We start from the raw sequence: 24,870 nt of genomic DNA, 5'->3' as shown, positions 1-24,870 counted from the left end.
CAAACTTTCTTGCAACATAATGCTAACCAGCTAGTAAAATAAATTAAAACCTGCAACAATAAAACAATCGCTCATACATCCAAGTCAAAGGCTTAGTTACTAGCAACCCTATAAACCCCAAAAAGATTTGGAACCCATACAAAATTTCAGCCAATAACATTTTATAAGTGGAACATAAGAATAGCAATTTATTATAGAGTCAAAGTTCAGCAAATCATAATAATCCAACAATCAAAAGTACTATACTGCTAATGTTTCAAAAGGAAGGGCATTGCATCTTGCACAAGTGAAGGCCTTTCTATGGCTGTGTAGCTACAACAGAGAATGGTAAGCAGCCATACATATCTGGATTTCACAGGAGATACCTTCTCTATATCTTACTGCCATTCAATTTCCAATATCCTTTGTTTTAGTACATAATTTTCTTGTTTGTATCCTCGATCCAGGACCATAAGTGGAGAAAGCCCAAACTTATGAGCTTGCCTAAAACAATCCTTAGCCAAATGGTCTGAAAATCATTCAAAATGAATAGTGGAATCATATCTTGTGGGAAGAAGATAATGGTAAGCAAATTGTTTAATGAGGTAATACACTCCTTGGCTTCCACTCTGACCACACCAGTCTTGAGTTGGAGCAATGTGTTTGGCACACATCTGGGAACTTGCAAGGTCACTCTTAGAAATTTTATTTGAATGCGCTGAAGAGGGGTAAAGTAAGATGAAGAGGGCCCAGTTATGGACCCATACAGTAATAGGGCTACAGTTTTAGCTTGAAAAAGTTTTAAAACTGCAGGTATGTACCGCCCACCCATAGACCACAAAATTGAAAAGAAAGGTAAGAGGGACAGAATATTTTGAACAGCTATGATTGAATAACGTATAAGGCCATGCCAACAGATACGAATATTGACCTATAGAAAATCTCTCAAATATACAGCTTTACAATTTGATTAATTCTTAACATTTCCACTAGCAGTAATCTCATAGCCTCATTTACTCACAAAATAGGAGCAAAGCTAAACTTAATTCCACCACTTTCATGAGTAGGATAATCAAGATTATGTGAGCTAATGGTTAGGAATGTAAATGTGTGGGAAGGCAGAGAAATGGGTAGCTATATTTCCCTCCTACTTATTTAACACAAACAATTATTATTAAACATCCAAGTAATAATTCCACTTTTCCAAACTATGAATATGAATCTATTGCTTCAACATGAGGCAAGGAAGGTTTTAAACAGTTTAAAGATTTAATTCATTCACAGGGTATTGAATCAACACCATGCTTCTATAGATAAGGTTATAATCATGACTTTAATATGGAATTCAATTTTCTATGACTTTCCATTTCAGCTACAGTATCAGAGATGGAAGCCCAGAAGCATGGCTTTTTTCCCCATGAAAGTGTCATTTATTCTGTCTAATTGGAAAGGAAACTTGTTTGTCTTTGCAGCGTGCCCCAAGGAATATATCTGCAAAAAGAGGATTCCAGAACAAAGGGCAAAAACGTATAACATCATATGGCCATCACAGATATTTTCTGCATCCTCCCTACAAGCTGACACTGAGTGCAGTTAGCACAGGCCTATGGAATTAGACTTGTATTAAATGAGGCAAATGCTAGCAGATTCCTGAGATGTTTTGATGTCCCTTCTAAAAAGGACACTCAAAACAGAGTAGAACAGGATTTGACGAGGTCTGAGCAAACTAATTCCACAGGAGGTAGCATGTTTGACTTTAAAGCACTGTGAGGTTCCTGTTTATTTTTTGATGCAGTATATACTACCAACATTTATTCCTGCATAAAACTCTTCCGGTTTAGAGGCCACTTTGACAGACACAATGTAATATAATTCTATCCTGTACTTCTTACACTTCATGGCCTCTTGACCCTGCTGTTTATTTTTTTTCTCATACTTCCTACCTAAAAGGTCTGGGTAGTGAGGAGTCACTGCATTTCATCCAAAGAAGAAACTTTTAGTCCAGAAAAGTTGATACCAAAAGGAAATTTTGTTAGTCTTTAAAATGCCAACAGGCTCATTTTTGGTTTTGAAAAACTGCAATTTGTTATAAAACATGGGAAGAAATTATTTGGAATATTTTTAAAGAGGAAAATTAGTAATGCAGCTCATATTTGTACTCTAGAGAGTTAAAAAAAAAAGAAGGTTATGATACACATTGCCTAGAATAATAATTCTCTGCAGCTTAGCATTTGCTTCTTTGATTATGTATCCAGCGTAAAGAGACAATGGATTTGCCAAAGTGCAGACACTGCTTTTACTACACCATAACCAGGCTGGTTGTTCTGTCCAACATTAAATAAATATGAATCACTTCCAGTTGAGTGCTTCACTTTTTTTGCAAATGTGTTACCTACAGAGGTATTCCAGCCTTAAATAAGTAAAGCAGAAGAGGTAACACTATCTCTTCGTAGACTACAATAGCAGACTCTGGTTTGCATTCAAAGTAATTTATTCTGGCTCTTCGGAGGGCAGCATGTGAGAGGGTGGAGAAGGGCAAGATATCCAAGCCTGTTGCAACATGCATGTTGGTATCATCTTTGCCATTTATTTTTTGGCCAGGGACTTCATCTGGAACTGCCAAATGCAGTAGAATGAGTGCTCTATGCAAAACAAGTCTATACTAGGGAATACACTGACATTATTTGATAGATGTGTAAAAAATAAACAATTTCTATATGGACATTTTGTTTGTTTTCTTCCATTATGTGCCAAAGGAGCAGAGAAATGCTGTTTATGAAAGGACCTATAATCTAAAGGTTTCAGTCAAGATGCCTGATAATCTTATAAAAATAATCTTTATAAATAATTCTGAACATGGTTCCAGGTGACTTTTCTACAAAATGGGGCAGTCCCATGGAGCTGGCTTTTAAAAGCTCATGAAAATAGGATTACCAAGCCCCCTTGGCAACTGGCTGAAGGTATGGAGATGGAGCCTGGGCAGAACAAGGGACTCGGTGCAATAAAATGTCACAGAGTCCACCCTCCTAAACATCAATTTTCTCCAGGGGAACTGATCTCTATAATTTGGAGATGAGCTGTAAATCCAGGGGAACCGCAGGTCCAACCTGGAGGCTGGCATCCATACTCTGGTATGATGAATTTAACTGCGGCAGTGGGATTTGAAGAGACCAAAATACAGAAGGAAAATACATAAGAAGTCTGATATGTTTTAAAAAAATATGTTGATGTCACAATTTCTGCACCATATAAGACATAGCTCCTTGAAACGGACATCCAACAGTACAACACTTTAATGTACATCATTCCATAAATTTCAGCATACCCTGGCACATCCCATATAGGGTTCACATACTGGAAACTGCAAAAATTGATATGAAAGGATTGCTGTGGCAAATCATTACACATTTTTGCATCTGGCACAAACTCCTTTAAAGGACAAGTACCATCTGTTAATCATTTGCTCCTTCAATCACTTGAGAGTTTCCTGCTACCTTATGCAGATCTGATCATTCTTCTTTGCTGATCATTCTTTTTTGCCTTTCTGTGTGGTGCTACCCCCACTTCAATCTGTAGTTTGCTGCTAACTTTAGTTAATGAAAATGCAGAAATAAATGTAACATTAACCGTCAATCTAAGGAAAAGGAGGGATGGAATGCCCACACAAGTGGGGGGGGGGGGAGAGAAGAATTCATGTGCCTTCCCCATTCACTACCAATGGTAAAGAGATGAAGCAGCATTACATTTACAACAAACCAAAAACAAGGGTTATGGAAAGCAAAGTTATTACTTGGCATCAAAGCATTAAAGTATGAAAATAATAGCTAGCTAGATCTGGATTGCTTTATAATACAATTTAGATCAGATTACTAAAGGCATGAACATTAATTAACAAGGAATAAAGGGAGGTAAATAAGAATATAATCTAATAGTAAATGATTTTTCTGATTGATCACATCCCTATAGTACAAGCATGAGTATTTCAATTTGGCAACATTTTATCAGAAGTATTCCCTAAACAGAGAAAATAAATATAGTGATTGTTAATCTGAATTTAACAGCAACCAGAACTAGTTAGATATAAAAACTAGAACCCTACCCTAGCAGTAATCTGCTCTTTACAACTAAGAGAATTTTGTTTTTACATATATTTGCTAGAAAATTAATAGGTTAACTCTCCAGAGATCTGCTCAAGGAGGTTCACAAAATCCCACAATAAAGGCTCTCAATTCCAGAATAAAATTATAAAAATGTAAGACAAGGTTTTATATATTAACTAGCAGTAGAGCTGTATCCAAAAAATACAGCGGGTCCTAGGGGAGGGTTTGCTTCCCCTCCCCCCCCCCCATGTAGGGAAACGCTCTCCAGGCCCCGAGGCTTGGGGAGCGTTTTAAGGTGGCAGTGCAGTTTCAAAACGCTCTCCGAGCCCCGGAGAAGGCGATCCGAGCCTTCCCCGGGGCTCGGAGAGCGTTTTAAGGCGGCAGTGCTGTTTTAAAATGGTCTCCCCCGGGGAAGGCAATCCGAGCCTTCCCCGGGGCTCGGAGAGCGTTTTAAGGTGGCAGTGCAGTTTTAAAACGCTCGCCGAGCCCCGGGGAAGGCGATCCAAGCCTTCCCCGGGGCTCAGAGAGGGTTTTAAGGTGGCAGTGCTGTTTTAAAACGGTCTCCAAGCCCCGGGGAAGGCAATCCGCGCCTTCCCCGGGGCTTGGAGAGCGTTTTAAGGGCCGGGGGCCAGGGAACCTACCTTTGCTCTCGGCGGCCAGCAAAGTAATGGCCGCCGTGGAGCGAAGGAAAGCTCTGGTGGGCGTTGGGGCGGGTTGGGAGGTGCTTTGCGCCTCCCAATTGGTTGTTGGCCGGGCAAGTAGCCAATCCGCAGCTGCGCTGTGCGCGGCTGCTGATTGGCAGCTTGGGGGTGGGCCCTCCGCTGGTCAGTCCAGGGGAAGGGGCCTATCGGCACCCTTCCTCATCCCAGACAGGGCCCGCCTTCGGAGCCCTTACTCTTTTATTTAGTCCGCTACGCCCGAGGAGCTGTTTTAAGATTATGAAACCAACACTAAAATCAGAAAAAAACCCTCAGCATAAAACAGTATTCTGGTGAGACTGAGGCAATAAAAAACTATTAAAAGGAGAGGGTAAAGTCTTCAATTAAAAACCTGGGAAATGTTTTCCCCTATATGGATGGGACTGTATTTCCCTTGAAAGAACAGGTCTGTAGGTTGGTGGTGCTCTTGGGATCCAGGCTTACAATTGGATAAGAAGGTGGCAGCTGCAGCCCCTCTGGGCAGGAGAGGTCTAGCAAAAGTTATGAGTGTCCAAGTTACATGTATATTAGATTACTGAAATGCACACAACACAGAGCTACTCTTGAAAAGTGTTGGGAAGCTTCGGTTGATGCTGAATGTTGATTGGCATGGGCCAGATAGATCATATCACTCCAATCTTGGCTCATCTACACTGATCTAGTTCCAAGTTTGTTTCTGGACTCAATTTAAGGTGCTGGTGCTTGATCTGAAGGAACTCTTACTCCCTTACGAACCTACTTGACCTATATGGCCATCTTCAGAAGACCTGTTTGTTTTTTTGGGGGGGGGGGCACTATCTGAGATTAGACGGCAAACTGGGAGAAGGCCCTCTCAATACTGGCACCAAAACTCTGAAACTTTCTTCCCAAGGAGATTTGTCTGTCCCCTTCTATTGCCATCATCTACTACCAGGTAAAGAACATTTTGTTTTGCTTGCCATTCTGTTGGTGGGCTCGCCTTTTTAAAAACTGTTTTTGTTTGTTTGTGTTTTAGCTCTTATTTTATTTTAATTATGAGTTTTGGAGGATGTTAATAGTTTTAAAATGTGATTTTATTGTGCAATTTTAATTTGTTAGCAGCTTTCATGGCCCTTGTTAAAGCAAAAGGGCAGGATACAATTTTTGTTTAATACAAATAAATGGCAACAAAAAGACTGCCAGGTAAACCTCAAAGAGGAAGCCATTCCAAAGACAAGGCACTCATAAAGAACCCTACGTCCAACAGGGAAATCCTGAATGTCCAATGGTAACAACTTAATAAAATAATGATGCTCCCCAATAGTTTAATGGTCTCTTATGAAAGGACAACATAAAAATGACATTAATACCACACAGTATTGATGCAAATAGTGAGACATTTGGTTATCTTCTACAAAATTAATCAGATTTATTTGGAATGAAACTATTTGAAACAGAAGACGCTTTAGAAGACCATTTGCTACATCATACTTTCTTCCTTATAAAAGCCTTATTTTTCTTCTTCTACAGCTTAATTTTAACTTATGTAATTTTTAAAAGATATCTACTTAATTTGGCATGGGTTCTCATCTGAATGTTCATATGTTACCATCTTACTAGTTTATGAAGTAGCAGATGTTATTCACTGATTTCACCAAGAAAAATAAGCAGCCTCAGAAAGTTCAAATGGCTTGAATTTTTATGATGTATTTCAACACATGCCTCTAACCACCACCCCACCATCCCTGGGTGGTCAGATACATTGCTAAGTAAATAAATCAAGGCTGGAAGCTCAACAAAGGAAAGTATTCTGCTTTTATGACTACTAGATTCATTTTTAAATAAAAAAAACCAATGTCACTCTTCAAATAGTTGAGGAAGTTATGATGTTAACTATCTCAAGCTGAGAAGAATTTTAGACAGCTGTTTTCCTAATACTGAGGACTGCTAAGGAGGACCGATTGTTTTCAAAATGCCCCCAGGTAATATTTCTAACCAAGGTTTTCAGTACTCCTCTTCACTGCTGAATTGACATCCACTGACCATACACATTTGTCCTTTCAGGTCATGGCTCGTTCCTTACAATTTATTTCTTATTATAGACAGCTGTTTATGCATAATTCAAAGAGCTGAGGCAGCAGTTGTTGAAGTAATAGTGGAAGGTTATCACGCTTCTGAGCTGAAAGCTCAGGAGGAAGAGACATACAGAAAAAGAAGTCAGGCGAACTGCCAGACCACATTAACCTGAAATTCAGGAATAAGCAGTTTGGAAATGCAGACAGGAAACACCTCAGTCACCAAAGTAAACAGTCCTACAGGAGCTCCAGATTGTTACAGCTTCCAATAAAACAAATACACAGGGGCTTATGGGACTAAAAAGGGCTAGCTGAAAACCGGCTCGAACTAGCGTAGGTTCTATGAAGAGGTGGCATAAAAACCTGCCGAAATAGACAAATAAAAACATGCAGGGCAACAAAAAAAGCAAGGACAAAAATGTTACTATGGAGGGAGCAGAAATCACACACAAACTAAAAATGAGAAGCCTGAAGCAGTGAAAGCATTGTGTTAGTAGGTTGGCTCTAGGCTGCTTGAAGTGCATGGGTATCAGGAGTATTTGATTCTAACCCACATGAGCAAGCAGGGAAAGGCTCCAGCTATGACGGCCAAAGGGAAATCTTTCTAGTGGAAAATGTGAAGGACTACCAAAAAAGAGGAGCAAACCTGAAGACTGCATAATTTATCAATACATGACAAAAAATTATTCAGGATGGTGAAAACTAAGGCTGACTGAGAAGAGCTCCAAAAAGATCTCCACACACTGGGTGAGTGGGTGACCATGGCAAATGAATGAAATCAATCAAAGACTATTAGCCTCTGAATCCCAGAGCCAGGACGCAACATCAGAGGAGGACCTCAGCCTCTATGCCCCGTTGGCCTTCCAGAGGAACTGCTTGGCACCTGTGTAAGACAGGATGCTATTGGTCAGACACAGAGGGGCTCTTCTTATGTTCTTATCATGTACAAAACTGCAAGTCACTGACACAGTTAACTTTCTAAATACCACCCCAACTACTCAAGGCTCCTTTTGTTCTCCCCTTTCCAGCCTCCATATAATTTAATAACGACTTTCTGGCTCTATGGGCAATGTGCATTTGGCAGTTTCCCATTCCACTAAAAATTACAGCTTCAGCTTCAAAATATTGAGAACAATAATAAATAGAAAAGTTAGATATGCTGTCAACATTTTATGGCCTAAATACCACACTCTCTAAATATGGCTGGAATCTACTGAAGAAGTAGAATAAAAATAACTAGTTTAGAGATTGGTAAAGTTTACTTTGTTGTTAAAGAAGGACTCCCAAAGACATTTTCTTTCAATATGACACTCTTTGACCATTAAACAAAAAATAATCATCAGAAAACCTTTAGTGACTGTTTTGTTCATATGATCAGCAAAATTAGAACTCCACTCTAAGAAAACAGAAACATCAAACCACTGATTGTAGTTACACACTATACATTAAAATGATTGTCAGAATATGGGTAGTGGATCCAATGAAACTAACGTCTACAGAAGGAAAAATCAAAACTAAAAATCAGAATGATTATGTATTTTCATTCATTATTTAAACCTTCTCAACTGTCTTATACTAATATTTTAAAATTAAATGAGAGATGTAGCAAGCTTATAGTGACCATGTGTCATGAAAACAGCAGGACAGTCCCGACTTTTCACCAAATGTCCCGCATCCCAGACCACTGTCAGAATGTCCCACGGCGTCTGCTGCCTCCATGCTCAGGAGGCAACAGTGAGCTGGAGAGGGAGGGAAGGGAGATGGGCGCAGCTGCACCGCCGCCACACTCGGAAGGCGACGGTTAGCTAGGGAGGGAGGTAGGGAAGGCGCCGCCACGCTGCCGCCGCCACCGCACACAGAAAGCAACAGTGAGCTGGAGAGGGAGGGAAGGGAGATGGGTGCTGCCGCACCGCCACTACGCTTGGAAGGCGATAGTTAGCTGGGGAGGGAGGGGAGGTGCCGCCAAGCTCGGAAGGTGACGGTTAGCTGGGGAGGGAGGGAGGGGAGGCGCCGCCATGCTCGGGAGGCAGCGGTGAGCCGGGGAGGGGGGCTGCTGCTGCAGTTGCCACGGTGGCAGTGCATCCCGCTTTACCTCCCTCCAACTCTGGTCACTGTAAGCAAACCGTTAAACTGCACATATAGCATATAACATATAACAGCACAGCATCATTTTGAACATAAAATTACCAAATTATCATTGAATGTAGAAAGTCTTAGAAGCATGTAACTCTGTTTAGGATTGAATGTTATCATTCTTATGGATAAGTTGGACAGGATACATATGTACTGGGTGCCTGCAAAAACTCAAACAAAACATGGTATCTTGTGGGTTCTCCCAAAAATATCAGTATTACCCAATATTTCCAAATCCCAAAGCTGGTATGCTATTCAGATTTGGTAAATGTTTGAGAATGCCAACTTTTTCAAGCTCCATTATAGCCTATGGGGACTATTATAGTCAGGGGTATTGTGGGGGGGGGGAGGGGGTTAGTTGAGGAACCAAATTTACAGCACAGCTGCTGGTGCTTCTCCTTAAAAAAATCACCAAGATTTAAAAAGATTAGACCAAGGGGTCTAATTCTATGGGCCCCCAAAAAGGTGTCCCCACCCTCCATTGTTTAAATTAAAATACCTCACAATTATAATAGACAGTTCATTTTTCATACTAAGATGAACTGGTTGCTTCTAGTCATCCAAGCCAAAGAGCTAACATAGTTTAACCCTACCCCTGAGCTGTGTAGCAACTGATCTGGAGCAATGGAATTTCATCACGTCATTATATCTGAACTAGTACAGCACTCTGAACAGGATGTAACAGATTTGCTGCAATATTTTTTTTGACCCAACATAACAATTTCTTTACCCCAGACATCATGGTTGGATTCAGACATCTTGGGCAATTCATTAGTTTGAAAGCTTATAGTTTGGTGCCAGTTTATGAATGGGGAAGGTGGCTGCCTGAAGCTTTTGCATGCACAGTTAAAGCTTATTGTCACTAACCTCCTAGTTTTTTGAAAATCTAAGGGATGGAAGGATGCCAACTCCAGATGTACACCTCCTCAGGCACTTACAGGCACCATGTTATAAGCTTATCCTGGCCCCCAAGATAACCTGAATCTATCCAATATTCAGTTCCAAGCTACATGGGTTCCCTGTTGGAGCAGCTACCACATGGCTGCCAGCCATCTGAATTTCTACTCTTGCTTAGATTTGGAGACAAGGTTTTAAAACACATTTCACCCATAGTGTATCCATCTCCCAGTAATCATCAACAAACAACTATCAGTAAGACTGGAGGCTCTCCAAGGCACAGATGTCACCCATAAAAAGTGCTTAAAAGTTCATTCACAAAGGGCACAGATTATGAACAATTTAAATGATTTAGCTAGGATTTCTCTGCTTACATACTAAATGATTTGATATTTTTAAACTGGCTTTCATTTTTGCTGTTCATACAATTTCTTTCTTTTCTTTTTTTTAAAGGCAAGATTAACACGTTGGCTTCTGCAAATGTTCTCTGCAATCTATGAAGTTCAAGGCTTTGCCACAACATTATTTTCCGTGAATTTAATCATGCAGTATTTTATGTGAAATTTATCTGACTTTCACTTTTTATATTGAATACATTGTAAAACACAATCTGGACCAAGACCTTTCATGACCATATCACAAAGTACACAGGCTTCAGAGAATGTTTTCCCCATGGTCTCTGGAGATGAATAAATGGCAGCGCCCCCCTTCCCCCACACCAACCCAGGAATAAACTTCCCTGGGATCTAAAATGGCTCCGGGGGGTGGGAGAGATCTCACAATTCAATATTCTGAAATGATAAACCAAAACATATGGGAAAGCTATTTTAGGCAGGATGGTAGTGAGAACATTTTATAGTTGAGTAAGTAATCCATCGAAGTTGGTGACTTGCCATCTTTGCCACCAAGGGCTCCTTTTATTGCTACAATTGGGGTATGTGTGACAATAACCCTTAGCTACATTTGGACTAAAAACTAGGAAGGAAGAAAATGGAGTTCCATTATTAGAGCGGAGACATGTCTGGAGTGTGCTGTCCAAGCAAGGGGAATGGCAAAGCACCACCCATACTAGCTACCTTGAATCAACAGACATTGTAGACAGCCAGGATATGTCCAGCTTGTATGGAAATGGACTTTAAGAAAGACATTTATCCTGCATTCTTACCTTTCTGTGAGTACCCAAATAAAGGACATGGCTAGAAATGATGTAAGACAAACACCTGGAATGTTAGAAACTAATAAAACAACTGTGCTCCATCCTCTGTATGGAGATTAAAGAGAAGCAAGTGTTTCACAGTGGAGAAGCAGGGGACAGAGAAGACAGTCTTAAGTACAATGCTATTGCTGGTTCTTCAATGGCATTTATGAGTGCACAGGCATTCTGGCTGATTCCCAGAGTGTCAGATCTTGCACTAGCAAGAAGAATGCAAAAGTGTGCCCTTTCTGCAATTAAGTCTTACAACACAACTTCAATTTAGCTGCTGGATGAGCACATGCTCATCCTGAGCCTTTGGGGAGGGCGGTATATAAATCTAAATAAATAAATAAATGCAAGAAACAGTGTCATGGGAACATAGCTTCTTGTGCCCTAGAACAGTGGTCCGTGGCAAACCGGTGGTGGGAGGAGGGCGATCCGGGCGCCGTGCATGTGCGGCAGCCCATACGCAAACGCACATCCATGCATGACTGCTTGTGCCCGGTGGGGCTGCAAACACGCATGTGCAGCAATTTTGTGCATGCGCACATGCGCAGCACATCCACACCTGCGCGCCTGGTGGGGCTGCAAACACGCATGCGTGGCAGGTCCGTGCATGTGCGCATGCGTGAAACTGCTGCACATGTGCGTTTGCTGCCCCATTGGGCGCAAATGCGCATGTGCGGACGTGCCGCGCATGCACGTTTGCACCGCCAGCGGCCGCGCTTCCCTCTCTCCCCAACTCCCACAGAAAAAAGCTTGCCGGGCTTTGGCGGCCGATTTGCTCATGGCCTGGCAAGTTTCTCTCTGGGGGGGTGGGGAGAGGGAGCCATGGCCCAGTGCCGAGGCCTTCCGGGCCGCAGCCCGGTGGTTGGGGACTATTGCCCTAGAAGACTCTGATAAAGGAAATGGATGCAGAGGCAAGCACACAGAGAGATTAGCTTGACTTCCTCAAATATGTGAATTTTCAATATTCCCCTTAACATTTACCTTTCACTTTAGGCAATAATATGCCTTAGGAGTCCACGTGTGTGAAAATAAATTATGTAATCAAGAAGGAGCCTATATAAACAAATTTCAGTTCTCAGATTTCTCTTTTGTTACTGTGTGCTGAAATCAGCCAGCCAAAGCGATTGGAAGAAAACATGCCTGCTCAGAAACTAAGCAGAACAGCATAGATATTGAAAAAAATAATAAAGTAATTCAACTTCATTGGCTCCAGACATTGTCATTTTTGTTCAGAGGCAGGCAGTCCCTAGTATATATATACATAAAACAAAATCTTTAATGAGCTGAAATACAATTGCAGCCTCCAGTTCAGACAAATCTCTCCAGCTTGGTGTAGTGGTTAAGAGTGGTGATAACTGATCTGGAGAACTGGGTTTGATTTCGACTCCTCCACATTCAGCTGGGTCACCTTGGGAGAGTCACAGTTCTGTTAGAACTGTTCTCACAGAGCAGTTCTGTCAGAGCTCTCTCAGCATCACCTACTTCACAGGATGTCTGTTGTGGGGAGAGGAATGGGAATCCTGACTCATAGTAATCCTTGCCATCTGAACTAGCTGCTCAAGGACTCAGCCAGCCTTAAGACACTGGTTGGATAATGGCACAGGTTGGACTCCCTCCCCTTCCCTCATCCATGTGCACAGTCCTGCAAAGCAATTCCAAGTTAGGTTATATTACAAGGAAAAGAATAGTCAGTATATTACTTATTTTGGACCTTTGTATAGAATCTTAGGACTTTGGTTCAATGTACCAAAACAATCCTTCAATACAAATTGACTGCAATATATTCTGATTGCAGAGCTGATGTCACTTTAGACAATCCATGCAGAACACCTCTTCCCAAACAAAACTCCCCAAATGGTGCGGGGTGTGTGTGTGCCATTTTAAATCATCCATACTTTATTCCTTTCCCCCATTTCTCCTGGCAGTAGACCCACCCTTATCCTCAGCACTCACAATATACTGGTTATTCCTGGGGGTTGAACAAACATTCTAAGGGGGAGGTTTGAGAAGGGTAGTAAACAGCCCTGGGAGCCAGTGAGAAATGTTAGCAGCACAACTTCTCTCAGACATCACTCAAATGTTGGCTTTGGCAGTCAACTTGACTTCCTTTATCAGCAAAGATAGCTTTGAAGTGGTTGGCAGCCTTCCATCTAGTGCTCAAACAAATAAGACCCTTCGTAATATCGCAGTCCTGAAAAGGAGCTCTTAATAGTGTGATAGGAAGTGGGGGGAACACTTAATTAGATTAAGCCACATCATAGTGCAGGCTTCTTGCAACAGCAACTGGGCTTCACATAGCAGGCATGTGCAAAGCTTCAGGAGACCCACATGTAATCACTTCTGGAAGTTTGGAAGTCAATCTTATTAAAGAAAAAGAAACATGCCAGACCCTGACAGCCAGCATGCCTGCCCCATCCTTCAAACACCTTCTGCTCAAAACAAGAAAGATCTTGCAGTGAGACAAAATAATTTGCTGCAGCATGCACAATTCCCACTGGAGGGCTGGGCCTACCAACTTCCAATGGCTGGAAACGTGAAAACACACATTTCACAGAAAGTGCCAGCAGCTTTTTCTGCTGATTGCTAAGAAAGACGGGATCCTTCCTCATGCGTTCTATTGCTGTCTCAGGATTCACAGATAATAGCTGTGACAGGATTCATCTTTCCTCCCTCTGTGATAAGGACCAGAGGCTATGAGTGAGTCTCATGCAGACCTTATCACAGTCACACAGGCCAACATTGCCAGAGGGCTAGATTATAAACATCAGGCTTGCCTTCAAATTATCCTTGAAAAGGACTTTGCTTCATCTGGAACAGAACTGTAGCAGCTGATCCCTTGAGTGAAAAGAGCACTAAGCAATTTATCATCACCAGTCTCCAAATCCAGGACTGTATTTCTGGAAATAGTGGACAAATAGTAGACAAAACACTGGATGCTTTGAATCCGTGATTAATTCAAAAATCAAAATGATGGTTGTGCAGGTTTAAGCAACAACACCAGGAGATAACTGACCAGGAGATAACTGACTACCAACACAGGGACCCAACCGGGACCAGAATACTGGTGTAGCAACAGCCATTGTTGCTACTGTGCATGATTTTACCTACCTTCCTTGTGCACATTGCTATACAGTTTGCTCAGGACAAAGCCCAGGGGCAAGATGGAGTTAGGGAAAGGACCTGCACCTTATACATCATTCCAAAGGTCATTCCATCAGCCTCAGAGACAGGACTTCTACCCCCACCATTTTCTAGTAACATAGAAATTGCTGGGAGACTTTGCCCTGTGTGCAAGAGAATATAATGCAGCTTTAGCTTTCACAGCATGATATCTCTAGAGCTAAGCTGTTTTGCATGCAAGAAACTATGCAGATAACACATATAATTTCACTTCACATAACATACACAAATCTATGCCACCGAGTCTTCTTTTCTAGTGTCACAATACACAATCTAGAATAGCAATGGTATCACTTTCTTAATTCATCACATATTATCCAACTGTTACATTATAGCAGGCTTACCAATGAAGCTAGGATAATGGTTCTGGAATAGTTTCTAGCTGTAACAGCTATAACTCAAAGAGGTTAACTGTGGAAAGATATTGCAGGAAAAATACGCACATCCGGAACTAAATGATGAAAGGCTAATAGAACCTTGGTGGACGATTTTCTACAGGCTATTCTTTTTAATACAAATCTTGGGAATATTTGTGCAAAAATAGTTCAGCATGCTACTTCTTCACATCTCCTAGCTAAGAAAATGGAGAAGTTGAATACAGAACATACAGTCTAGTGGAAGGGATGCCATGACTCCCTGTGCTCTACTTTAGGACCCCCCCCCCCCCCAATATATAGCTATTGGGCCTCTGTGGTGAGAACATTCACACAATACATTCAGGTCTGAAACTCAGCTTCATCTTAGCAGAGGCATCCAACTGCTGTAGTCACAGGGTAAACAATTAAAAAAATTATATGACGCTACACACTCAGTAGCAATCTCACAGCATTTGTATTGCAAGTATGTCTTGTTTGACAAAATTAAGATCCCTAAGCAAAGTTATTATTTTTTTTTATTGAAGCCGGAGCCATTTAATCAACAGTTAAATGGCTGGATATCAAGTACCCTGTTCCACTTAAATAGTAACTAAAAGGGTGGTTAAAAAAATAAGCTGGCCATGTATAGTCATTTACGAGGATGTTCTGTCACAAGCCCATTTACACACACAACATGGCATGCTGTCAATGGTGCTTTTCCATTTCACAGTGCTGCAGTTAGCGGGGGCATGGTCAAACTGTTTAACTAATCCTCTCTGCAAGCGCTTTAATATTCAGTCTTTATCAGTAGACATGTACTCGTTCACACTTGTCAGGGTTGATTGTGATGTAGGAAACTGAGGAGGTTTTTTAGCAAAATGTACAATCACCAGTGACTCTGGGTTCAGTCACATATTATTTCCATTCTGTATATCACATGTCACTCTAAAAAAGATTCTCCAGAATGGACTGATACAAAGAATTATGTGCTAGTGACATATAACAAGCATAGAGCAAGTCAACATAAGAAACTGTCCTGGCATTTAACCAACTTGGCAAACCTGTTATCTAAACACTATATCCATGCAGTTTGTTCCCTGACAAGTGGCAGCTCCTGTCTGTACAAAGTTGTTGGGGGGGGGACCACCCCTCACACAGTCAGTGACAAGCAAACTAGAGATATTTATACATACCATTTTACTGCTGATCAGTATCCCACCATTCTGCTAATGGAGCACAGAGTTGCCCTTGTTCATTTACTTCCCTACAACCCCCAGATGGGACCTGTGTGGAGGAATAGCTGCATGGTTTAGGGAGTGGGAGGACTGGAATGAGGAAAGAAAAGAGAATGAAATCACTCTTCCTTCCCAGTCCACTAGCACAGCTCTACTGAGGACAGGAGTCAATGTCATCCCTTGTCCTTCCTCACTTCGGCGTGCTGACCTGCACAGCCATTCCTTCTTGCAGATCCTGCAATTCCAAAAATTATCCTTCTGGGAGTCATAAAGTGCTGCAGGAATGGAGAGGAAAGAAGGCTGAGCTTGCCTGTTGTGGTCTTCTGTGCAGATACACGTGGGACAGTGCAAGCACAAGCCATCCACAGAGATGAAGAATCCAAAACTCTCTAGCAGTATCCAAGTGTTAGGAGAGCTTCCTGTGTCCAACATCTCACACCAACACATGAGGGAGGTAGGGAGCACACAAATCCCTGAGTCCTTCCTTTGCCACCGTGGAGATGACAGGTTTTCAGAGTGTGTGGCCCACAACAGGGAAAAGAAGGCGCAGAAGACCACTTGGTGAATACCAGTTACCTTTAAGTGCAACCTTGTTTTCATCTTTGTGGCCCAATGTCAAATGTAGGTGACCTCTGCACACAAGGCTAGTGAGCCTGTTCTTCTTTGTTTGCTTACTTAGAAGTTTGCAGTCGTGTTATCAGTAGGACCCCCTTACTGAGAAAAAGAGCTGCAAAAGAGGTATGTGATTACGCAAATCACTAAACGATTAATATGAAGTGCAAACTCCCTCTCTGACCTGGAAGGAATCACAATGTACTTTCCAACCTCCCAGGGAGTCTTCTGAAAATGCGGTCATATCGTATGGATGCCTACCAGATTTGCAGCTATCTAGAAGTTGGAATCCTGACCTCACCAGCTAAGAGACTTCAGGACACACTGGGTCATTGAGAATGTGAACCACTCAGAGTCAGAACTGGTTCTTGATGTATAAATAAATCAGTTTTAGCATAGGCTCATATAAAGCTTTGCATAGGGAACCACTGCAGTGGTAGAAGACATTAACCTCAATAGCATCTGGATGTAGGCAGCCTTCTGGAACCACTGAGTGGAAAAAAGCCAATTAGAGACTTGCATGGCTCCTTCTTACAGATAAGTATGCACTTTTCTTAATGGGATTTAACAAAGTCCTGGTAAACCCTTTATTGGTTGCAAGTGAGATTTCTCCTAATAAATCACAAGGCCTTCTCCCCAGCAGAATAAGCAGGAATTGCACTCATCATTTTGAGACATTTTTGTCTCACACATTCAAAAAAGCACTGTAGTCTAACCTTGCCAAGGATCGTTCACAAGAATGAGCCTTCAAGAGACCACTCCCAGAAAGCTTTGGAACTATTCTCCCTCCACAACAGTGAAGAGGACTGAGGGACAATCGCCCAACCACCTCATTCATGTGCCAGTTTGGCTGAGAAATACTGGTGCAAGACGAAGTGGAGTGCTGGAGTGCTCCTAATGTTTTGAAAATTCTAGAAAGCATTGGATTCTTCATCTCCATGGCTGACCCATGTGTGCCCGCAAAGAAGTCATGAAGATAAAGGCAGGAATATTTCTGTACATGGATAGTGAGAATACAGGCCATTGTTTATATAGATTATATTCCCATGTTAACTTCTATTGTTAACTAATTGACTGCTGTACCATTTCTTAGCAATTTATGAACACATTTTCTCCTGGTATGGCATTTTATAGCTCAAAAGGGAGGGGGGAAAGTAGTTATCCTGCACTCCCTGCAATGCAACAATTAGGCTCCTTAACCATATGTTCCTAACACCCACAACCCATGCAACTATGTATGCTATAAGGGCTGGCCAATATTCCAGAACCAAACTGAGAGCAAAAGAGTGGGGCAATTCCAGTATGCTTACCAGACAGTGTAAGGTAGTGCACTGTAGTGCAGGTACAGTGCAGTGTAGTGCAGTCAGTGCAGTGTAGTGCAGGTACAGCCTTAATGCATCTATACCTCGGTCACTATCAGCCTGCACAGACATGAACTGGCGTAATTGTTCAACTATGAAGGTTATTACAAGCACAGACATTTTCCCATCCAACCCATTGTGTCACTGCTCAGTAGCTCATATATACACTGAAAAAACAGTGCAAGAGTTATCACTGTGTGATGGGTCATACTAAAATTAACATCTTGAAATGACCAATAAATGGAGGGAAAACTCACTGTTTCCAACCAGGGGACTCTGGTAGCTTAGAACACCTAGCCAAGGAAGTCTTCAGTATTTATATCAGTCTGCTTTTCTAGTAAGCTGTTGTTAGGACTCAAAGGAGACCGACCACTGATTCACTACAAGGATTAAGGAATTAAAGGATGCTTGTCACTCAGTAATCCCATGTAAGTACTTGCTCAACTGTAATTTAATTAGTGAAAGTTTCAGGAGGTCAAATGAAGGTCGTGCCTTCACATCACTTGGAAACAAAGCATGATGCCACTGCTGCTTCAGAGACAGCACAAGAAAATGAGCTCCTTTAAAAGGCCAATGAGGACAAACTCAAAGGAGGTCATTCAAATCATTAAACTTTCTGGAGAGAACTGCTTGGGCCATGTCAAATTGCAGCAATACCAATAATGATCATGAATGGACAAACACATACTGAGAGAGCATGAAACTCTCACTGCCACTTAAAGCTCATCAAAGGGGCGTTTTTAAGAAATTAGACTTACCCTTCCTTATGCTAGCTCTGATCCAGTGCCCTATAACTGTCAATAGTTTGTTTCAATAATTTCTATCCATTTTTTTTCCAACAAAGACACCCGAGATGGTTTACAAAAAGTTAAAAGCAAATAATTCATAATCGCACATTAAAAAGTGAATATCCCTAGTTAAATTAGGACTGCCAAATATCTGCGGAGCCTGATTCATAATTGAGGTGCTCAGGAAAACATTTGGCATGTAACCAATAAGATCAGCTCTTTCAGAGCTGGACTTTTCCTACTCCTTTCTCTCTCTGCAACCCACCGAGTCACCTAAAATTTGGTTCTGGGTGGTCTATAAATGTTGGATACAGATGGTCACCCACTTTACTGCAGAAATGGCGGTACAACGAGTATAGCTTTTTGTTATAACAACAGTCTATAGGCAAGTTCATAAGGAAGCAAGGGCTCCTATCTCTTCTCTAAGAAACTCCTCACAGTGGATTTATGAGGGAAAAAACCCTCACAAAATGGAATGGAATGGAATGGGGCAGTTTTCTTGATGTCAGTTCTCATCACTGTACCGGGGAAATACTTAAACTAGTCAGCTTATAAATAAACACAGAATGAACCTATTCTTGATTTATGTCCACTATGTGGGTTAGGATTGGTCTTGCACGCCCTCATGCCAGTGAAACGTAAACCATTCTAATAAAAAAAACCAAATTATATTGTTACATCCATACCATTCCACTAGGTAGTGCGAGCCCCCTGCTGGCAGGCAATAATTGTTGTTATCCTTAGGTCAGCAAGACTCCTCCAGCACGAGGGTCAGGGGAAACTAAGCAGAAACGGAGACACAGCAACAGAAGACCAGACCTTTGTGAAAGTCTAGTGCTCATCCAGGGATCAGTCTCCCAACAGACAACAGTATAATATGATGCAACCTTCCTTTCCATAGGTGTCAGTTACAAGATATTCCCACTGGGAGTCTCGGCACACTTCCTCTCCTGCCTCTTCCCTTTCTGCCCCGACGGACACGACAGGGAAATAGTCTGACTAGATCTGCAGCCAACCACAGCAACATACCAGTATTATTAAAATTCCAATCAGAGAACTCAGATCCTGTATGTTAAATCATGTCGGATCTGATGGCTTTGAAGGATAATAGCCAGGGCACAAAGAGGAGGACAACCTGCAGACAGTGGTTCCAAGGCAAATAGTTCCATATTTGGAGTGAATGAGTAACACTGCAAAAGACTACATGGTCTTTCACAACATATAAAGCTCCAAATGTATATATCAAAGCAATTGCTATTGGGAAAGTGAGAAATTTAGTCTTCCTCACTCAAGAAATCCTAGCTAGAGCTGATGCTGTCCATTCTTCACCACTAGCTCTGCATTTCTCTTACAACAGCCATCTATTCAACGTATATACAAGTAAGGGTATTTGCCATTCTTTATACCCTTCAGATCACAAGGGAAGCCCACAGCTGAATAGCAGGGGGAAATAATAGGTTCTATGAAGTATTGTAATCAATGCATTATTGCTGGGTTACTGGGCTTTCTAGAAGCAGCACAATGGTGTCCCCGGAAAACTGTAGCTAGGGATCATTTGGCTGCCACAGCTGTTTTTCTACTAAGCTATAGATCCATATATGTACCATTATACCGGGTGACATGGGAACCTATGGGGGGGGGGAGGAACTTGCCTCTAGGAAACTACCAACTCTTCAGAGATTTTTTAGTCTGCTCTTGTGGCAGGTTAGTCAGTCTGGTGTAAGGGTTATGGTGCCTCTCCCTTTTTTTTCATCTGAAATTGTATTAGTGACCAGGCCCTCCTCCAGAGTAGGCTATGCCTCCTAGAGGCCACTCACCTCTTTAGTATGGCAATCAAATCCCATTTTATGAATTTCTGTGCATTGCTCTTTCCCTCTGAGCTACGAGGAAGTCCACGGTGCTACCTATTATTTGCTTTCGTGCCTTCTATGCTTTCTTAAGAACATGGCCACTAAGATCCACAAAATGCTGTCTCCCTTCACACAAGCAGCAATATGAGAACATTGTGAGCAACATTAACAAAGTTTAAATCAGAACAAAGTTTGAGTTCAGTGGCACATTTTAAGACCAACAGTTTTATTCAAGGTATAAGCTTTCATTGCTTTCATGCAAACGTTTTCAGATACTTGATTGGTCTTAAAGGTGCCACTGGATTCAAACTTTGTTCTGCTGCTTCAGAGCAACATGGCGGCCCACCTGACATTTTAATCATAAGAGGAGTCATTCAATCAATGGGTGAACTCGATTCCTTGGAGTCCTCCCATTTGTGCAGGAGAATGCACTGCAATCTTTTGCCTCCTTAACTTCTTGTCGGATATATCTATATGGAAATTTGGGTGATGCCACAGGGTCCATTGATCACTGTGATTAGGATGGGTCCAGTACTATCTACCACTACCACAACTGGGTCCCTATTATTTTGAGTGAAGGAACAATTAATTGAAATAATGTCCTATTATAGCACTATAGTAAACAATTCTGCAAAACGAGATAAAAAGTCAACAAAAAGACATCTAACACCAAGCTGTTTTTCTAGGGTTATGTATTATTGCATGTGGTGAATACTCTCACAATCCACTTTGCACCCTCTCTTTTGTATTCTCTTTAGAATAACTGAAAAGGGGGGGGGGGCAATATGTGATAATACTATAATCATTTCGACACAGTGGCTAGCCATATGCTGCAACCAAAGAGAATTCTCTGAAGACATATGTTTTAATAGACTTGGGCTTTTTTTCTTTCAACTGGAAAATAGTCTATAACTTCTTAATACACAAACCACTAACCCTTTCAAAATACTTTTGAAAAAAATGGTTGAACTAGTTTCCTTTTACAAAGATAAGTATATCACTTAGAATTGCCAGGTATGATCAATTCAGGAAAGAAATATAGTAGCAAGTTCTGGAACACAGCTTACAAATTTGGAAACAGACTGGTCAGATAATTTGTCAAATCAGCTGGAAGACTGCAAAAAATCTAGTAAACATTCTCAATCTGCTGATGTTCATTAGGAACGCACAAGGTGTGGCAAGCAGGCAAAATCTAGGATACTGGGCAGGCCTAAGGTCAGTCTACAAACAATTAAGATCTATTGGACAATTTTTTTTTGCATACAGACACTTGATATTCAGAAAAAAACAATCCAGTAAACTAAGTTTATTTTGTCAAAACAATTGGGGCTCATCCGTACCGAAACAACTAACAAGCAAGAAAGCATCTGAAGGAAGGATATCTTGCAACTGAACTGCTTACAGTTGTAAAGCAATTATTGAATTGATGCTTAAAAGCACATTTTAAATCAGGATTTCATTGCTAAATCAATTAATTGGTTAGATTAACATACACTGCAGATCCTTACCTATTTTAACAAGGGAATTAACAAAAAGAAATAGATGGCAGATATCTTCATAAAGAAGGCATTGCTATTTGTCTCTCATTTGGAAGTGACTCTGACATTGATGTCTGCTGCACAATGTGCATATCACCAAAAAGAAGACTCTGTCATCAGAATTGCTGTTTTCCTCCTTTGCAATCATAGGAAGATTTAAAGCAACCCAAAACTAGATTATTAGATCAATTAATATTCCTGTGATTGGATCACAACCTCATGTCTGAGGAAATACTCAAAATCTAGATATTTATACATAGTAAAATACTCTGTTGCTATTTCAATAGCTATCTGCTAGTTCTAATGATTGCATCTTTCACCACTTCCCATCAGATATTTTACTACAGAGATCATTGCTGAAACCCAAAATTCACCCAAAAAGTACATATACAGTCTAGAATGAAAAAAGTATATTTTGCTGTGACTGTGAAACCCATTCTTCACTTCTTTCCTCCTTAGGTTTAACAATGCTTTATTTTGTTCCTGATGTTCAGAATTTCAACAAAAAGACTACAATTAGTCAAAATTTTAAAAAGTCTTTTTAATAGGTAGGTAAACAATCTGCAGAACTACCGAACAAACCAACATAGAATTGAGTCTGCTCTATTTCTAATCCTATGGAACTATAAGCTCTCTATTTTGCCATACATGAAGCCAGGCACTCAGTGGTGGCAGCTACACAAAATTTGGAGCCAGTGTGATTAGCCCAATCTAAATTATTATGTCAACAACAACAACAAAGCCTTAATTGGCATAACAGAAGAATAAACAGAAATAAAATACTGTACCGACATGGTATGAACCAGGTTTGCAAAACAAAACAATCACAGACATTCAAGTTGGGTTACAGTAGTGTTCATCCATTCCAAGTTGGCAACTAAAATCTGGACTAAGAGCAGTGCAATCGCATACATCTCAGCAGGGTCTTTCTCATTCAGTGCTATCCCTATGCAGTGTTTCTTGTCTAGATGGATAATATTAGTTGTGCATAAGTATTATTATTATTATTATTATTATTATTATTATTGTTGTTGTTGTTGTTGTTATTAGCCTTGCATAAGGATGCACTTCAAGCTGGACAACAACTCTCAAAGTGAGTGCAGTCTAAGATTAAATGATCCAGCATATCTGGAGTGGGGCACCCATACGGGGACAGCCTTTGGGAAACAGGAATTTTATTAAATCTGGCTTTTGTTAAATTAGAAGGAAAGATGCTCATTCTAGCTAGCAAAAAAGCTCTTCTTGAAAGTGAATTGTCTAATGCGCTATGATAGGGATGTATTTCTCTATAGTCTGTTGTTATTCCCCAGTGCGTTGGTGAACACGAACTAACTGCCTCAGATCTCAAAAATTGAATTTCCAGATCCTCCAGTCTACAGATAATCTGCGGCAATATTGATTTCTCATCATGTCCAATAAGAAATGATAGATTAATCCCACTATTTTCTGTTGGGATGTCGCTGACCAGTTGGGCATAAAGGGATCTTCCAGTAAATTAGAAACCAGACTCCCCTGGCGGATCTTAAAATACAAACCAAGCCAGTATTTAAAAGTTTGCTTCCACGCTCTTGTTGCAATCAGGTGCTGACCAAGTTCTGCAACCAGGGTTTTATTGCCTACACAATTAGACACTCCAAACAGTGACCGCCAAGAAAGAGGCTTGTAATTTTTCAAGAACTCCATTTGCTGCCACACTGGGACCCCATAGAGGGGACAAGGCAATATTTTGGATTTGAGCCCTTTCATTTCATGAAAGAATTTAGATAGCAGTGCCAGTTGACTTTTAATAGATTTTGTGACAGATTTCCTGTGCTCTGCCCGGTAGTTGTTGTAGGAAAAGGTTATGCCCAAATATATGAAATGGGGGGTTCGCTGGATCTCATTTGACCCTATTTTCCATCTATCTTTATGCCTCCCAGTAGCAAAAACCATTATTTTGGATTTGTCATAATTTATTTGAGGTAAGTTGTTCTGGCAATAGTAAATGTAGGCAACAAAGGTATCTCAATAAAGTTATTTTAATAGCCACAAAGATATGTATCTTCCACAACAATCTCTAAAGCCGAAAAACCATTGGTTTTGGAATAAAAATATTACCTTCTTGAAAAGTCGCCCAGAATCTTCACTGACTTGGACAAACCGAGGGATGATATTATTCAAGTAGATGTCACTCAAGGTGGTATGGTCCCTGCTCTCTCGCTTCACCTGGTTTAAGAGAAGATTCCAGCAATTGACAGGCGAAAGAACATTCTGGTCTTTTCTGCAGGGAAAACACAAAGAGCAAGACAATTATTTAGCAGTCTGTGGGTGATATGCTCTAGAAACACATCACAATAACATTAATCTACAGATCCTCTTAAGAGACTAGAAGTCATCACAGCTCACTATATCCTTCCTATATATATCCTCCCTGTCACCAGAAGGACTCAATGGCTCAGTATAAACAAAGAACAAATGTTTTTATGATAATGTTAGCTGCCTTGGTAACACTGAGAAGTAAGAACATAGAATCATACAGTTGGAAGGGGCCATACAGGCCATCTAGTCCAACCTCCTGCTCAACACAGGATCAGCCCAAAGCATCCTAAAGCAACATAATACCTGGAAAACCTGTTCTCCCTCTCAAGTAATGCACAATGCTACCTGACCCACACCCACCACCTGACCCTTCTACGAATTGCCTGCTGGGAAGGTCAGGGCTCCCAGTTTCCCTTCCAAGTTGAGGCCTTGCCTCTGTGTCTGTAATTGCCTGTGCTGCTGCCGCTGCCAGAGGTTTTGCTTGGATCAGCACTCCAGCCGCTGAAGTCTTGGCTGAACCAGCTCTGTTGCTGCCACTGCTGCTGTCCAAAGAGGCAGCGGGATCTGGGGCGCAATCTGCTGCTCCCGGATGTTGCTCCGGATGATCA

At 41.2% G+C, this 24,870-nt stretch overlaps 1 protein-coding gene across 5 annotated transcripts in view; it reads right to left on the bottom strand.

The window, feature by feature from the left end:
* SRGAP2 (SLIT-ROBO Rho GTPase activating protein 2) overlaps positions 1–24,870 on the bottom strand; it is a 217,083-nt gene that overhangs the window by 91,158 nt on the left and 101,055 nt on the right. For all 5 annotated transcript variants that reach the window (XM_077334775.1, XM_077334777.1, XM_077334778.1 and 2 more), the window contains one exon: positions 24,062–24,224. In XM_077334775.1, coding sequence (XP_077190890.1) covers positions 24,062–24,224 — 163 coding nt within the window. The remainder of the gene's footprint in view (positions 1–24,061; positions 24,225–24,870) is intronic.

This window comes from Paroedura picta, chromosome 4 (genome assembly GCF_049243985.1).
Source record: "Paroedura picta isolate Pp20150507F chromosome 4, Ppicta_v3.0, whole genome shotgun sequence".
NCBI lineage: Eukaryota > Metazoa > Chordata > Lepidosauria > Squamata > Gekkonidae > Paroedura > Paroedura picta.
This window is presented reverse-complemented; position numbering and strand designations above follow the sequence as displayed.